This window comes from Ascaphus truei, chromosome 7 (genome assembly GCF_040206685.1).
Source record: "Ascaphus truei isolate aAscTru1 chromosome 7, aAscTru1.hap1, whole genome shotgun sequence".
NCBI classification, from domain to species: Eukaryota; Metazoa; Chordata; class Amphibia; order Anura; family Ascaphidae; genus Ascaphus; species Ascaphus truei.
In genome coordinates this window covers 2674531-2692922 of record NC_134489.1, presented here as the reverse complement: position 1 = coordinate 2692922, position 18392 = coordinate 2674531, and the positions used below count along the sequence as shown (strand labels likewise).

Here is an 18392-nt window from a genome sequence, read left to right as displayed (position 1 = left end):
CCCTGAGGTCTGTGTATTAGGAGAGGATGACAGGTATATGTCCCTGATGTCTGTGTATCAGTACGGGGTGACAGGTATATGCAGAGGTTGACAAATCACCAAAAAATCTACTCGCCACACAAAAAAATCTACTCGCCACCTAGTACCAAACGTGTGCTGCTTGGGCCAATATTTCCTCGCCCGGGGGTTAAATCCACTCGCCCGGGGCGAGCAAATGTATAGGTTTGTCGAACACTGGGTATATGTCCCTGCGGCTTGTGTATCAGGAGGGGGTGACATGTATGTGTCCCTGCGGTCTGTGTATTAGGAGAGGATGACAGGTATATGTCCCTGAGGTCTGTCTATCAGGAGGGGGTGACAGGTATGTGTCCCTGTGGCCTGTGTATCAGGAGAGGGTGACAGGTATGTGTCCCTGCGGTCTGTGTATCAGGGGAGGGTGAGAGGTATGTGTCCCTGTAGCCTGTGTTTCAGGAGGGGGTGACAGGTATGTGTCCCTGCGGCCTGTGTATCAGGAGGGGGTGACAGGTATGTGTCCCTGCACCTGTGTATCAGGGGAGGGTGATAGGTATGTGTCCCTAAGGTCTGTGTATTAGGAGGGGGTGACAAGGTGTGTGTCCTTGCAGCCTTTCTATCAGGAGGGGGTGACAGGTATGTGTCCCTGCGGCCTGTGTATCAGGAGAGGATGAGAGGTATGTGTCCCTAAGGTCTGTGTATTAGGAGGGGGTGACATGTATGTGTCCCTGCGGCCTTTGTATCAGGAGGGGATGACAGGTATGTGTCCCTGCGGCCTGTGCATCAGGAGAGGGTGAGAGGTATGTGTCCCTAAGGTCTGTGTATTAGGAGGGGGTGACAGGTATGTGTCCCTGTTGACGAGAGTGATGCATAGTCCCCTACATATTTGTGCGTGACAGGTATGTGTTTGTAATGCATGCACATATCAGTGAGCTCTTACACAGTGGTGTTACAATGTGTGAGCATATGGTCTTGACTTTGTATCACCTACAAAATCCTCTGAGGCAGCATGTTCAAGGGACATCACTCCTCCTTCATAAGCAACAGTGTATCTACATTAGCGGCCTGGAAGTGGGCAGCTTGTGTTTGAATGAATGAGCCAGCCTGTTATTCACACATACATGAAACACAAACACTCCATCCCAAATGAAGATTAGGGAAATAAAAGGACAGCAGTGACATCAGACATTTAACTGCCTTTTCATATGGAAAACCAGCAACTAAGGAAGAAAATAAGACTGCACAAGGATGACATTTTGACAGTAAAAGTAGCCAAGGTAAAATTAACCCCTTTCTAGTTTCTGGTTTGTACTGTATATACTATTTTGCTTCTAGGGTTTGGGTTGTGGGGGCAGCCTTCAACACATTCATTATTGCTCTGTCCTTCTGGAAGCAAAGATGTTAAGCATACATCAGCAATTTGTTGCAAGGTTAACAGTTTACTTTGCACGTTGGCAGCATTAAATCAAGTATAAAATAAATTGCAAGCTCTTCGGAGCAGGGATTCAATTATGGCTCATATATCTGCATTGCATGTCCAGTTTTCAGTGCTTTGAATGGTCTGCATGGTTCTTCTATAGGGTGTTGAATAAAATATATACTTGGCATTAAAAAAATAATATGAACATGTATTTCATAAAATACATTTGTACAGTAGACTACAAAAAAAATAAACAGTATCCTTTGGTTGAAGCAAAAGTGTTTTAATAATTATATATATATATAATTATTAAAACACTTTTGCTTCAACTAAAGGATACTGTTTATTTTTTTTGTAGTATATATATATATATATATATATATATATATATATATATATATATATATATATATAATTAAACTGGAACAGCAATATTGTAGGGGTTACATCCTTCAGTTGGACTTGATCCCACTGGAGCTGAAGAGGTTAATGCGAAATGTGACTTTGCTTTGCGTGCTATTTGATTACAGTTCTTTTATTTGTACCTAAAGTCATCAGCTGCCAATTGTGGGGCAATAGGTGCACTGCACAGCTTAATTTATGGCGGAGGCATCCAGTGTCAGGAGGGTGGGTTCCTACGGAGCCCTAAAATTTGCAGAGATCTGGTAGAGATTGATCATTGCTGCTTTAGTGGTTGGTAAAGAAGAAGAAGAAGAAGAAGAAGAAGAAAGAAGAAAGAAGGCCAGTGACCAAAGCAGATTCTCTGTGGGCAGCTTGTGTCAGGCAGTGAGTGAGTTAAACGGCCCTTCTACTTCCGGATGTGCTCATAGCTCAGGGGCTGTAGAGCTGAGAGAGAGGGAGAGAGAAAGAAAGAAAGAGCATCCCTTATCCTCTTCCTTCACACACACACAGCAAGAGCTGAGCATCCTGCTGGAAGCCAGGAGAGGTTTACACCATGACAATCTGACACTTTCACCCCTCCTATGCTTACATAAAGAAACACAGCACAAGAGAAGGAGAGAATTACCCCAGCTAAGGAGTCTCCCAGCCAGTGTGCCTCTTGAGCTGAGACTGTGGATGTCTGGCTAAAGCTGTTCAGATAAATCACATCTCTGTGTCTTCCTGATCACCAGCAAAAAAAAAAAAAAATACAGGCAAGCAAGAGAGAGAAAAAATGCCCAAGCGTTAGATCCAGAGGGATAGGAGAAGAGGAGAGAGGCTGTTTGGGGTTCTGATTCAAACCCCCCTTCTGCCTTCCCCCACCCACTGATTCGTAAGATCATCAGTCATCTGGATTTTGACAGATCTTGCAGCCTTGATGGACAGCTAAGGCAGGCAAAAGGCACAGAGCTTTAAGAATATACATCAAGAAGAAGAGGAAAAAAAGCACAGCTCTCCTCTCTCTCCATGCTCCTGATTCCTGCATGAGCTGCTTAGCTCGGACTCACAAGGTCCTTCCTTCTCCCCCCACCATAGAAATACCAAAAACACATCCCTTGAATTGGTTGCAGTTGATCAAGAGTCATCTCTGGAGAAGCACAAACAGAAGCTGTTTTTTTTTTTTTTTTTTTTTTTCTTAAACCACCTTCTTTCTCTTCTACTCTTCTACCAAAAGGACAATCACTGCTGGAATTGCATCTTGCAGCGCTAGGCTTGGAATGGCACAAAGGGTAGGTTGTTCCATTGTCACCGGGGTTGAACTGGCAGCAGTAGCCGCCTAGCAGGCACCCTAGGCCGGCTAGATTGGGCAGCCTGCTCAGCTGAGTTTTGGAGATTGTAACCTTGGGTGTTTTATCGGATCCTTTTTCCAGGGGAGATATCTAAAGGGGCAGTGTTATAGGGGGTATTTTGCCTGGGCTTCCTGCTTGCTACTGCACATCTGTCTATTTCCATCTATTTTATTTATACAAAGCATTTTTAGTTTAGCTGTAGGAATAGATCTTCTAGGTTTCAAAATAAAGCCAAGGGCTGGAAGAAAAAGTACAGCTACAATGTGAACAGTCAGAACTTTTAGCTCTGCAAACAGCAAAGGTTATTTTATAATAAATTCCAATACTTTTATCATTTGCATGTTTAAAGAAACAGTTCTAGATCTTACAAAAAAATATATGTTTAAATTATATTTGTCACAGTTAGAAACACTTCTAAAAGTTGAGCTGGCAAACATGCATCACCAAGGGAATGCTTCATCCTGGTTGCAGTGAACAGAGTTTAAAACTTTCTAAGCAAGCGAGAGGCGTTTTAGTTTTTACTCCACAAAACCAAGATACAGCAAACGTTTACATTAGCAGATCTTATCTACTGCCTTTGACAACAGCTTTTTATGTCTATTTAACCAGCAGTTACATTTTGCTACTCCTATGTTTGCTGTGAGAAAACTTTTGTATGCATGTATAATTTATATGTATGCACATATTTGTGATATATATATATATAATATAATATAATACACACACATACACACACACACACACACACACACACACACACACACACACACACACACACACACACACACACACACACACACACACACACACACACACACACACACACACTCCCCCCCAAATATGTCTACATATGTAGATACACATGCACAGAGTTGATTTATAAGTAAGCTTACTGGAAATAATAAAATGGTATTAAATAGTTATGCACAAGTTTGGTAATTAAATGTAGAGAATCACAGCAAATGTCCATTTACACATGCATGAATATATGTGTACACACTACATATATGTGTGTGTGTATAAAACTATGTGTAGATATATATTGTACACACTACATATGTGTGTGTGTGTGTGTGTGTGTGTGTGTGTGTGTGTGTGTGTGTGTGTGTGTGTGTGTGTGTGTGTGTGTGTGTGTGTGTGTGTGTGTATATATATATATATATATGTAGAGGTATATATACACACACACATACACACACACATAGTGTGTATATAAGTTGTGTGTGTATATAAGTGTGTGTAATATATATATATATATATATATATATATATATATATATATATATATATATATATTACAGTATATACATATCTTGTGTGTTAAGAATATATGTAAAAAGCTTGACTTTAAACCAAGGTGGAATTAACATCACCGTCCTCCTTATAAGATATAATATACACCGCGTACAGTGCCTCTTGATATTTCATTTCATCCTTAGGCGAACGAGGGAAATGTATTAATTTAAAGAAACAAAATAAGTATAAGTCCCCCCCCACACACACACATAGGGGAAATATATATATATATATATATATATATATATATATATATATATATATATATATAATATTATATATATATCCCTTATGTGCCTTACAATGAGCTGCGGGGCCCTCTAGCACTTAACTATCTTCAATATTGATTTTTCTTGTTTTAAAACTTTTTTTATTGCACCAACATAGCTAGTAGTATTTTTGTATTAGGTCAGTGGCAACTATTTCCAATATCCCCGTTGTTATATATATATTATATTTTATATATATATATATATATATATATATATATATATATATATATATATATATATATATATATATATAAAAAAACAACATAAAGAATTTTAATTGTGCCAAGAACAAAGGCTGGTTTATTTCAATATGAATAGCACAAGGGTCACACACATTTCCCACTTCGGTTTTGTTAAAGATCTGGTGGAGGTAGAAAAAAGGAAAACCTTATGTCAAAAGGCATTGAGTCGAAGTTCACACGGTCTTTTAGCTTAGCTACATTTCCAAACTGCTTCAAATCTCAAGGGTTAAGAATAGGAAAATATAAAAGCAAGCCCTTGAAATAATTCTGAGGATATACATTTCAGTATTTAGTTTAGAAAAAGTTTTAGGAGATTTATGGAGCATGTTATTTCTTGACTTGGTTGTTAAAAGTTGACCATGAGTGAAGTGAAAAATACAAGTCAGAAACGTGAATAAAGTAGGCAAAAATAAACAGTAGCAAAAATATAAAAAATAAAATGTCGATTGCAGAAAGAGACATTCACATACTAGAGTAAAAGATTTTGAAGGTTTGGGTAAAATGAAAGAGCCGTTTATTTTTTAGTGAATGCTGACACTTTTTACAGACCTACATGTTACTTAAACCTAAGGATAGAGCTGGGGTTTAAACGTTTGGACTGTGCTATAAATGTAAAAATAAAAAACGTTTTTTTCCATATTTTGCCATTTTTTGGGGGGTAGGCCATTGTCCATTGTGAGGAGCGTAAATATTTGGGTGGACCCTAAAGTTGGGTGAACATGAATTCGTGTTACCCCGAGGATAAGAGCAATTGAGTGTAATATATTCATGGTAACCTAACCCCCAGAGTGCTTCCATGATGGAAAATTAGGAGATGCACTGCTAGGGGAAATATCCTAAACCCTTGGTGTGGAAATGTAGAATTTTAGGGCATAATCTGGAGTTCGCCGTGTGGAAATGGTTTTATCTCATATGTTGAAAAGTCACCCAGACATTCTTCATGCGGATATAAACACGTTATGGTTATTTTAGTGAATATTTTGTCATTTCAAAACATGTTGGATTTTTCTCAGGGAAGTTTACTCTTTAAGTAAGATCATGTTTTTAAATCAATATTTTCAAAATGAAGAATTGCAAAGCACATTATATCCATGTGAGCATTTGCAGAGACATTCAGAGCACTTTAATATTAATTTGGGAGTTTATTAAAAGGTCTCATGTTAAACTCCTCATTTGGAATACAACTTTAAATATCTAGCCTTCAACTTCAGTTTCATGGTTGAGGACCTAATCTTAAATTAATTAGTTAAAGTGTCTGATCTTAAAATCATACAGACATTTCTTTTTACGTGTCTAGTTCCATATTCATTTGTGTTTAATAGTTAATCCTATATTATGAATTGAATGGAATTGAATTAAATTCTGCAGTTGGGAGATTATTGAAGGGTGTAACTTTAAATTGTTCATGGAGTGTATTATTTCAAGACTAATACATTTTTATGGGAGATTGTAAATGTAAGGGGTCTTATCCCCCTACAGTAGGAGTCCCCCCTTCTTTTCCATATATAGTGTAAGTTTTTGGATCTCCATGGCTTGTGCTAATAGGTTTGTCCCCCCTCTCTCTCAGTATGATGAGATGGTGCATTACCCTGGGATGGATGGGATACCTCTGGCCGGCTTTGGAGATCTTCATGCGGGCAGGGCACTGCAGCATCATGCCCTCAACCAGGGATCTCCCTATGGCTCTGCAGGAGCAGCACACAGAGTTTCAATGCCACCAGGAATGGGTGGCAACGACAGCCTGAAGAGAGAGAAGGATGAAATCTACGGGTAAGAGACGGGTACCTCGTGCCCATGTGTTTGATGCCATGCGTGAGAAGTATAAATACCCCTCAAAACACCGTCATGTGAATACCCAAAATAACCAAATTCGTGTACTCTGTAGCAAATGAAACAGAATATATATATATACACACACAGTGTTTATATATATATATATATAGACAGACAGACATATATATATATATATATATATATATATATATATATATATATATATATATATATACACACACATAAGTATAAGTGTAAATGTGTATGTATGTATATACACACACACACACACACACATATATATATATATACTAACATTTCATGATAAGTGTATATGTGCACATATAAATATATAGGAACATAAGTAAATGTGTTTATATGTAAATGTGTTTATATATACTTAGTTTGAAATGTGTGTTTATACTGATTCTTCTATATGCACATACATTTCCAATACTGCAACAGGAACTAAAATGTCCTGCTTTTCTGCTTGTATAACCTACTTATACAGTGTAACTACACAATTCTGTCGATGTATCCATATAATTTAAATCTCTCATTTGGAGTTTAGCAAAAGGTTGGAATGACTGGGTATATTTGTTGCAACCTCAATGACTATGTTACCATGTTTTTATGTTTGTGTATAATTAAGATTTTTTTCAGAGGCTTTGTAAACCTCATCATTTAGGGTTATTATATTGAGTGAATACTGACCTGGATGACACTAACATTTCGGGATACAAAAGAGTCCCCCCAAATGATGCTCTGTTTGTAGCCCCTTGTTATAAAGTCTGAGGGCTGATACAACACAGAGCTGTATGAATTCAGAGAAGACACTTCACACTGCAATAAATATCTTTTGAAATCAATACCATGATATGGCTTTGATGAGATCTACCTTTGTAATTTGTGAGCTCATGTAGAGGTAGAATAGGGGTTATATCACCACAAAGAGGTGGGAGGGAATTTAGGAGGAAATATGAAAATATAATGTCTTTTTGAAGATCTTTATAGCTGCAAACTTTTTGACTGAGTTGGATTTACAGAATTTATTTATATTATTGAATATATTTATGTGTAAATTTATATACATCATTGAAATATTGCCATAGTGTGTATACATCATATTAAATCACACATATAGTGCATTTACTGTTGTGTATTTGAGCACATATTTACATATATTTACATATATATTTGTGAATGTGTTATATATATATATATATATATATATATATATATATATATATATATATATATATATATATATATATATATATATACACACACACAAATACAGAATTCTCACTGCTGTTATTGGATATATGGATATGAGGATGTTACGTGCCTACAATACTGTGTATATATATATATATATATATATATATATATATATATATATATATATATATATATATATATATATATATACATACATACACACACACACACACACACACACACACACACACACAGATACAGAATTCTCACTGCTGTTATTGGATATATGGATATGGATATGTGCCTACAAATAGCTATACCTGGTTGGGATGTAACTGTTTGCTTAGGTCTGAAGCTCTGATAAGCATTTATAAAGGTGACACAAAGGAGCTGTTGATACATTCCCTTTTTTATATACTTTATTAATAAGGCTACAATGTTTTCTTGTACAAGACTTGCATTATAATTACTATTACATAGCACTGCCAGCGTACACAGATCTGTAGGAATTTACAGGCTCAACTAATCTTTAACCCAAAGAGCTGACAATCTAATTTTTGATGACAGATGGAGATAAGTCTCCCAGCTGCATAAAGAAGAGAAAATCATCTCAAGATTTAATACAAATGCACATATTCATAGAAGGAAATTGAACTGTTTTACTTAATTAATTTAGTACTTTGTTGCAACACCTTTTACAGTCCGAAGACTGAAATAACCTCCCATTGGTCTCAAATCATGTTGATGACCTCCAGCCATAAAAGGGTTAATTCCACAAGCCCTACATTAAAAGCCTGTCTGCTAGACTTTAGACTTTACCAGGCGTATATTACATTTATATCTTAACAAATGTTATCTCTAATGCTCTGACCCCTTATATATTGTAGCTAACATTCCCCTATCACCCCTTTTCTTTGACAGAGGGGTGAAGCATCTCGCTCCCCCAACCCTTCATCCAAGGAGTTAATGACATCCTTGTATTGGAAAGTTCTGCCTATATGATTAATGTCTCAGCACAGAATATTCAGTTATTTACATTTCAAAATGCTACTGGGATGTACAAAAGCTAATTCAGTTTCACTTTACGCGTCTGTTTGAATATACATGCTGTTCTTGGTAGAATAATCTAAATAGGAGAGAAATTCTTGATATATTCAGGGGCTACAAGGATTTGAGCACCAGATATGAAAGCAAGCACTGGAAAATTGACTCACTGTCCCACAGAGCTTACAGTCCAATTTATATGCAAAATATGTATATATAGATTGTAAGCTCTTTGGATCAGGGTCCTCCTCACCTACTGTGCCAGAGTATTGTAATATTGACATTTTATTTTTATCGTCTTGCCACCCCATTGTACTGCACTGTGGAATAAGTTAGCGCGTTATATATAAATTATAATATTCGGCTATTTCTTTTTTGGGGCCCAAAAACTGAGTCTTGAGGTTGTTTTTAAAAGAGAGTGTGATGTTACAACAGCTCTACAGTTTCTTGTTAATTGCATTTATGATTGGTTTTATGCAAGAAACGTACCCCTCTCCATACTAAAGACCTTAATTTTAAGCAAAGACTTGAAATATATCCACAATTTATCATATACACCTTATCTAACCGGAATATTTCTTTTTTATATTGTATTGTATAGTATACAGCACTACACCCTATAGATACAGTGATGCTGATAGTCTAGTAGGAATATATTTATTTCCCCCAAAGAGCTTAAAATGATTACATTGTAAGCTCTTTGTGGAATATGTATATATATATTTTTTTATATTTTGATATTGGGAGAAAGACGACATATAAGCAGAAAAAAGATCTTTAAAGTCATACACCTGCTACTTAAGTTCTAGTTATCTGGCATTTTCTTTTATTAGAAGTTGTGGTGTTAATTCGATAATACCGTATGGTTTCCATTTTCCTAAAAACCTCCTCAGATAATAATGGCAGAATGGAATTTTTGCGGGGGATATTTTTTAATAATTTCATGATAAACTGAATCCAGTTGTAGTTAAGAAATCCACAAATATATAGTTTTTTGGGGGGGATAGGAGGGGAATTAATATTAAGATCCATTTTTTTGTACGTAACTCCTGCAGTGCCAAAGAGGCCTTCAGCATATTGCTGTGTAATGTGTTGTCGACCTCTGTCTCTGAAAGGGTTAAGGATCAGCATGTCCCTATATAATTTATGTCTGCATATTTTAGGTTCACAAAGTCAAAAGTGCATAAGAGTCACATTTCACATCAGCATGGCCAGTGAATCAGCTATCAGTCTATTTTTACACTGCACAACTTTGATGAAGAATTCAAGTAGAATGTAAGCTCTTCAGGTCAGGCACTTTAAATTCTATGTGCAGTCTTGTGCACAGGATAAATATGTACCCCTGTACCATTTTGCATAAGTCTTATTTTTGTATTATGTTTTGTATTCCACCAGGCACCCTCTTTTCCCCCTCTTGGCTTTGGTTTTTGAGAAATGCGAACTCGCCACTTGCTCCCCACGGGATAATTCAGGCTCCTTCCCAGGAGGGGACGTATGTTCCTCAGATTCCTTCAACGAGGACATTGCAGTTTTTGCTAAACAGGTCCGTTTTCTCCCTTGTACATTTCAGATACGTGTTAAGATGACAACACTTGAGAGAGAAAAAAAAATCACTAGCGTTAAAATGTGCCAAATGCATTCAAATTAATCTTATTAATTTTGTGTCTTGCATATGACGCAGATCTCCCAAGCAGCTGAAGTGTATGCCACCTAACCTTGTGGATATAATTAGTGTAAGGGGGAGGGAAAATTGAACCAGAGAAACCCAGCTTTTGGTCTCTCCCTTGGTCTCTTCTATAACCACTCCCCAAAACACTTCATGGCGCAAGGCAGAGCCAAAGTGGCGCAAAGCATATGGATACATTGACACAAAGTGTAAAAGATATACAGGTAGTCCTCATTATCCAATGTTTCACTTTACAACCAATGGCATATCCAATGTTTACAATGCAACCTTATGGGCCGTTTTTCGACGCCAGAATGCGTTATCAGACACCTGAATGCGTTATCCAACGCTCACCACCACTGATTAACATGGGACTCACTTTACAACGGTTTCACTATCCAACGCTACTTCCAGAACGGATTCCGTTGGATAACCGAGGACTGCCTGTAATTTGCATAATGTTTGGAGAAGCACTTGTTTGTGAAGTTTCATATGACCCATTGTCTCAGTGTAATCGCTGTTCTGTGTTATTATAAGGCACACTCTGCTAATAGCAACTGTAACTTAGATTTTTTGTTTGTATTGCACCGCATTCTCTAACTTCAGGGAGGAAAATAATAACATGCAGAAAACAGACTAAAATTTAATCTGTAGAGATTATAAATACAGGAGCTGGAACAGGTGCGGAACTACTAAAACTGTTGGAACTTTAAATTGACAGCACAGTCGAATTGCATACAGTAAATATGTACATCGATGTGTATATTTACACATACATTACACACAATGGAATGTGTGTGTGTGTGTGTGTGTGTGTGTATATGTACGTTTTTTAAGTTATGGTGGGTGAAAAAGGCAACAAGAAACCTCCACCATATATATATATAATCAGTATTTTTGACCTGAAGAAGAGAGGAAAACTCTCGAAAGCTTGTCCTATGACATAAATTGTTAGTCCAAATAAAAAAGGTATCACCTAATACTGAAGAACTAATTTATTCTGCACTATTGCAACTGGACTAACACGGCTATTTCCGATATATATATATATATACTTTAAGTTATGGTGGGTGAAAAAGGCAACAAAAAGCCTCCACCGTTAGCATTTACACATATATGTGTGTGTGTGTGATACAACAGTGACAATTACCCTTCGCTGGAAAGTGAAGACAATATACTCAGGGCATGCGCACACACCTCAGGATCCCTCGAGCATGTTGCAGACTGCAAAACACCAGTATTTACATGGCATATTCAGACATTGAAATGAGAAGACTAAGGATCTACAAGCTGCATGATCAGCGCACTGACACGTTAGGGTCATTCCTGTGCAAAGGTATTTGTGGAAGTTTCACTCAAATGTAGTTTAAATGCTGTGTGTCATGTAAAGACTGTGTGTGTGTGTGTATATATATATATATATATATATACAGTGTTCGACAAACCTATACATTTGCTCGCCCCGGGCGAGTGGATTTAACCCCCGGGCGAGTAAATATTGGCCCAAGCAGCACACGTTTGGTACTAGGTGGCGAGTAGATTTTTTTGTGTGGCGAGTAGATTTTTTGGTGATTTGTCAACCACTGTATATATATATATATATATATATATATATATATATATATATATATATATATAAAATAAATAAATATATATATACTGTATATACACACATACGCCACAAAACCAACGCCCAATGAATAAGACACAGAACTGCATGCAGACCAAACAAAAACAACATTTTGGACCATTATGGGACTTTCATCAGGGCAGGATGTTGAAGGTCCCATAATGGCCCGAAACTTTTTTTTATGTTTGGATCACAATAACACTTTTTGAACATTGGCTCTACAGTGCTGCGTCTTATTCATCGGACACTGGTGTGGATGAAGTACGTATTATGCTTTATATTTATGTAGGATACGTGCACTTTCTGTTATGCCATTATATATATATATATATATATATATATATATATATATATATATATATATATATATATATATAAATAAATAAATAAAAACATGGAGATACACAGTCATTTTGAAAAAGTGAATTTATAACTTAATCACTAACTTTAGACTTTTTACTGAGACATTAAAAATAAATAATATCTTTGAGTCCTCTCACAAACTCTCCCCCCCCCCTCCACCCAAAAAACAACAACAGAAAAACTCTCCCCCCCCCCCCTCCACCCAAGAAACAACAACAGAATTTGTCCAAAATGGAACAGAACATGTGGTGACCAGGGGGTTAATTTGCTTGTACCTCCGGTTAGAAAATCTCAGCTTCCCTACAAAATACAAAACAGAGCAAGGAAAAAAGAAAATCAATAAAAAAAACACTTTAACACACATGATCACTCGCTCCCTGTGGCCAACATTTCTTCTTGAACTCGAAATATATATATATATATATATATTTTAAAACAGATACTAGAGTTTATGTTTTATGGATAGGAAAACAGAAAAGGATTAAACTTAAAAGGGAAGATGCTGAGTTCTGTTTTAGAGATGAGAGGTTGGGCCCTCTCTTTACCGCAGTAAACTATCCTTTAGGAATATACAACAAAACAGAAGTTTGAAAGGCGAGTTTTATAGATTATTGGAAAATAAAATGCAAAGTTTAGCTGGAATAAAAATAGAAAAAGATTGTAAGTAAACTCTTGGGGCAGATGCCTTTTCTCCCTGATGTTTTTAATAAATAAAACATTTGAGTCTATCAGCATTTTTTGTTTAGAAAAACTGACATTTTCCCCCCTCGATTTTTAGGTCAGAACAGAAAAACCTTTATTTTCTTCCAATCCAGAGCTGGATAACTTGGTAAGAGCACTTTATGGCAATAGTGTAAATTTGCGAACGCGCATTAATTTTTACTAGTGTTTACATATATAAAAGTGCATTCACATAATGTGTATATTTAGCAACAGGGATGTTAATTTTCTGATTACTCGAATACAATGGAGATCCATTTTTTTTGCTGGTCATCATATACAGTATGTCCCTTTAGTGCCAAACGTAAATTCCGATAATACATTGAAGCCATTGGACACTGAAGATATTTACCCACAAGCACTTATACACGGTATCAGTCATCTTCATTGTAAATCCAATGCAAGACTTTCAAGGTCAAACAGGGGCCTGGGTTACCGAAATGTCACACATTGTAAGCTCTTGAGGCTAAAAGTATGCTTTGAACAGCAAAGTCTACCCTAAAGGTATAGTTTACAGTGTTTTTACTTTCATAACGACGCTTGCATCACTAAATACTGCTGTCTATTCTAGATGATACAAGCCATCCAAGTTCTGCGATTCCATCTACTAGAATTAGAAAAGGTATGTATGCCAAAGAAACGTTTTTTCAACTGACATAGTGAATAAAAGCCTTGAAAGTTTTTTTTTTACAAATGATGTATTTTGGGGAGCAGACGGAAAACCCCAGTCAGTCCTCAAAGCCTCAGGCAAACTGTTCTGATTCTGTGCTTTTTTGTAACGTAATTATGAAGCAGATAGACAAGCAGAAGTAGCTGATAATGCCTAAATTCCATGTTCCCGGAGAAAACACATTTCTTTTTCAAAAGATACAAACAAGTAAAAAGTTACTCTTAAGGGGATTGCATCGTTGTAAGAAATCCAATTAAAAGAAGTTGTTTTACTTATTCTAACATAATGTTAACCTTTTCTTTAACTTACATACGCCCATAATCATACATTATCTCTAACTGTCCATGAAATGTCTGTAAATTGAATGTATTATCAGTGTTCATTTAATGCAACCATGCACTGTATATCATAACTCTGTGTCCAGGATATACTTAACAACGAGAGGTAACTCTCAATGTATTACTTCCAGGTAAAACATTTAATAAATAAAAGAAATAACATTTTGACCAGCTGTGTAGGTCTGCGCCTTCAACATCAGTATTCTTTGCATTTGATGGATCCGCCTCTCTTGAAAATAAACAGCATTACTATATTTACATAAGGCTGACAAGGGAATGCAGTCGGAACGCAAGGAGTGACACTGGCATTAATAGAAACAGAGATTTAACAACAAAAAAACACTGAGGATTATTTATCAAGGTCTCCCAGCTGAAAAATAAGGCAAAAAGCTGCAGCCTTAAACTTGTAATTTTCTTTTGACAATTCTAAGGTTTTTTTTTTTTTTTTACACATCGAATGAGAACTAGGGGAACATGCTTTGCAAAAACAGCATCAGATTTATCAAAAGAAAAAACAAACAAAAAAAACCAACACATTGAAAACTCTTAAAAATTTCCTTTGCTGTTTGTCTCAGAGCCGGTGATCCTCGTTACACGGGTGTTTTCTTGGGGAAATCTGGTGCTGTTTTCTGCATCAAGAGTCACCACGGAATTTTGGAATGCTTTGAAAGCCTCTCCTCTTCTGTTGTAGGAGGGGCAAGTGGAGGGTGGGGAGGGGCAAGTGGAGGGTGGGGAGGGGCAAGTGGAGGGTGGGGAGGGGCAAGTGGAGGGGGAGGGGCAAGTGGAGGGTGGGGAGGGGCAAGAGGAGGGTGGGGAGGGGCAAGTGGAGGGGGAGGGGCAAGTGGAGGGGGGAGGGGGAGGGGCAAGTGGATGGGGGAGGGGCAAGGGGAGGAGCAAGTGGAGGGGGGGGGCAAATTGCTGGTAATGTTCTGCGGTTTGCAACAATGCGGTATGTTTTCAGAAAGTGTATTCCACCACTTGTGGTTTCCCCACTCAGGTAGAGGAGGGTAGGAGCAAAGCAGAGGAGGGTAGGAGCAGAGGTATACAGGAGACAGATGGCTCCAATCTTTCAATCCAGAAGCAACCAGAGCTTAACCCGTTGGTTGCCAGACCGGGTCTGCAACACGTTGCAGTGCCCGCAACAAGTTTCCTGCTGTTCCGTATAAGTATACTGAATATAGCTGTATATACTATATGAACATCCATTGGCAAGTTGGCATGAACAGGAGCGCTTCTCTGCAGCATAGTTTAGAGGTGGGTGAACGCCTTGACTGCCACATAATGCATTGTCAGCGACGGGGTTATTTGACATTAACGCATGGACAATGGAATTCTTCTGCTCCTCTTAGGATATGTCTCACATAGTGAATTGATTGTAACACATGGTAAATAATAAACACAGAAGGAATAGGTCAATGCTAACTGCTTTTGAAGCGGCGTTTTAATCCAAGTTTCAGCTCTATTTGGGAATGTTGGCAAGTCACGATCTCCCTGTGAAAAATGAGATTGTAAGATCTTGAAGGCAGTGTCTCATTGTGCCAGCAACGTTTTATGCACAGCTTTGTGTACATTGTCAGCACTTTATACGAAAATATTATGGTTTGCTGGACATTTACAGTATTTATATTTACACATGCATATTACATGTTGTAATGGGCTGGACACGTGTGTAAACATAGGAATACACATTTTCCATGTATAGAGTGTTTATCTATGCCTTGCAGGCAGTGAAAAGGTTAAGTGTAAAATCAAAGTCTACTCCCCCCCACCCCCCTTCCATATGGTGAATCCCATCACACTTTGTATGTGCACTGCTGGCATATACCACTCAAAGAAGGGGGGGGGAGTCTAGAGATGAAAGGGGTCTGTTTAAAAAAAAAATTCCCTCTGGTTTGATAAGCTAATGAGCTCATTAAAGGCTACAATAGGCACTGGTGGTTTTTAACCAGATAATCCTCTTGTTAATGTGGTAATTAACCCTTTGATTCCCCCAGCCTGCCTGCTGAGAATCAGAAAAGATTAAAGTAGCAGAGCCTTGGGGTATAGAGGTGGGGTGTTTGAGCTAGGAGTCACAGCTGATGTAGTGCTATACAGCTAAAGAGAAGGGAATCTCTCTTATAAGGCTGGCTTTTGAAGTCACGTCCCCGCTTTGCCCTTATTCTGTAAGGTGTGACAGTACCTCATCTGCGTTATCACATGAAAAGCCCAATTAAAGTAAATGGGACTTTGCATGCACTAACACATCATCTGTCACGTCACCGTAGGCTTGTTTTATAGCTGGCGCACGCACGCGTGTGGTAATGGGCGTGCACTTTTTGTGTGTACAGGTCTGAGCTGTGAGCGGCAGGTGGGCGTGGCTATGACATCACACCCGGCTTCACACACAACCACAAGCCCAACGTGCACATCAATACCAGTCCCACTCCCCTTTACCAACCTCTTCTCCCCCTTTCTCCCCTTGTGATTCCTACCACCCCCTTCCTCCCCTTAGAGACCTCCCCCCCCTCCGAGGGGTAGATTAATCAAGCTGCTTCGGCGGTCAGTGAATCCACTTGCCCTGCTCCTCCTGCCCCCGGGAACCCCACCCCCCCAAGCCTATCCCGGCCGCGCTGTGATTGGCTTGGCAGCGTCGTGGTGCGGTAGCAGCGTGAAAATATAAATGTTCATGTATTTGCGGTGATCTGCCGCCCCACCGCTCACAGCCGTGCACACACGCGTCTCGACTGTATCAGCGTCAGCCTCGCACAGCCAATTGTAATTGACGTGCGCGCGCTATATTACCCGCCTTACATAGTAAGGGCCTTGGAATGTAATCCACAATGGACAGACAACTAATTTTTGGAAAGTCTGGCCCATCCCGTCTTTTAAGGGGCAAAAATTCATTAGAAAAATGCCATTGAGATTTACTTAATTTCCTGAAGAAAATTAAGTTTATTTTCTTTGGGTCCTACATTCGACCGATACTTATTGTCCTCTCTCTTTTATCTGTTTAGCAAGTGGCAACATCCTAATTCCTTTACACAAAGGGAACAAAAGCACAGATCCAACCACCTTTGTGCAGATGGACGAGTTTACATTTAAGCATCTGGTTACTAAATAGTAAACATTTGTTAATAATAATAATAATAATAATTATTATATATATTTATATATCTATATATATATATACCATATACATTTTAAGTTATGGTGGGTGAAAAAGGCAACAAAAAACCTCCACCGTTAGCAAATAGCCAATAAAGAATATCACTTGTGAGCACACTCACATGTCGTAGACAGGTCTGCACGCCTGCCTTTCAACCATTATCACCTAGCATACAGTGCTCCCACTGCAGCAAGGGATCCTGGGAAATGACATGCAAACCATTTGGTTTGACTTGCTTTGCTAGTCCCATGCTGTGCTTAAAAGCTGTGTAAACAGCGATGCATTTGCTTATATGGGCTCCATGTGAATGGATATTCCAGGCAAAAGGTGACAAATTGTGTGCTCATTTAGCACTGTATGCTAGGCGATAATGGTTGAAAGGCAGGGTTGCAGACCTGTCTAAGACAGCGGTGCGCAAACTGTGGGGCGCGACCCCCAGGGGGGGCGCGACACTGCCGACGGGGGGCGCGGGGTTTACAGAGGCCCCGCGCGCTTCCCGAAGGCACTTAAATTAAGTGCCGGGGGAGCTGCAGGGCCTCTGTAAACCTAACTTACCGTGGCTCCGGCGGCTTCCTCCCTGCGGCGCCATGGCAACGCGGCATCAAAATGACGCTGCGAGGTCATGTGACGTCACGTTGCTATGGCAACGTGACGTCATTACGCCGGAGCGCGGGTAAGTTGGGGTTGGGGGGGGGGGGGGGGCGCGGGAGCGAGGGGATAGCCGTCAGGGGGGCGCAGGGAAAAAAGTTTGCGCCCCCCTGGTCTAAGACATATGAATGTGCTGACAAGTGATATTCTTTATTGGCTGTGTATATAAAAAAGATGAACAGCCGGCACTCCAATGAAGCAC

General features: G+C 38.7%; 1 protein-coding gene across 3 annotated transcripts in view; it reads left to right on the top strand.

The window, feature by feature from the left end:
* Window positions 1–2088: 2088 nt before the first annotated feature.
* Window positions 2089–18392, top strand: part of MEIS3 (Meis homeobox 3) — a 62651-nt gene continuing 46347 nt past the window's right edge. Inside the window, exons 1-5 of one of the 3 annotated variants that reach the window (XM_075606851.1) lie at window positions 2089–3102; window positions 6540–6742; window positions 10406–10553; window positions 13448–13498; window positions 13961–14011. In XM_075606851.1, coding sequence (XP_075462966.1) covers window positions 3091–3102; window positions 6540–6742; window positions 10406–10553; window positions 13448–13498; window positions 13961–14011 — 465 coding nt within the window. In that variant the 5' untranslated portion in view covers window positions 2089–3090. The remainder of the gene's footprint in view (window positions 3103–6539; window positions 6743–10405; window positions 10554–13447; window positions 13499–13960; window positions 14012–18392) is intronic. The other 2 variants (XM_075606850.1, XM_075606852.1) reach the window with 2 other exon arrangements.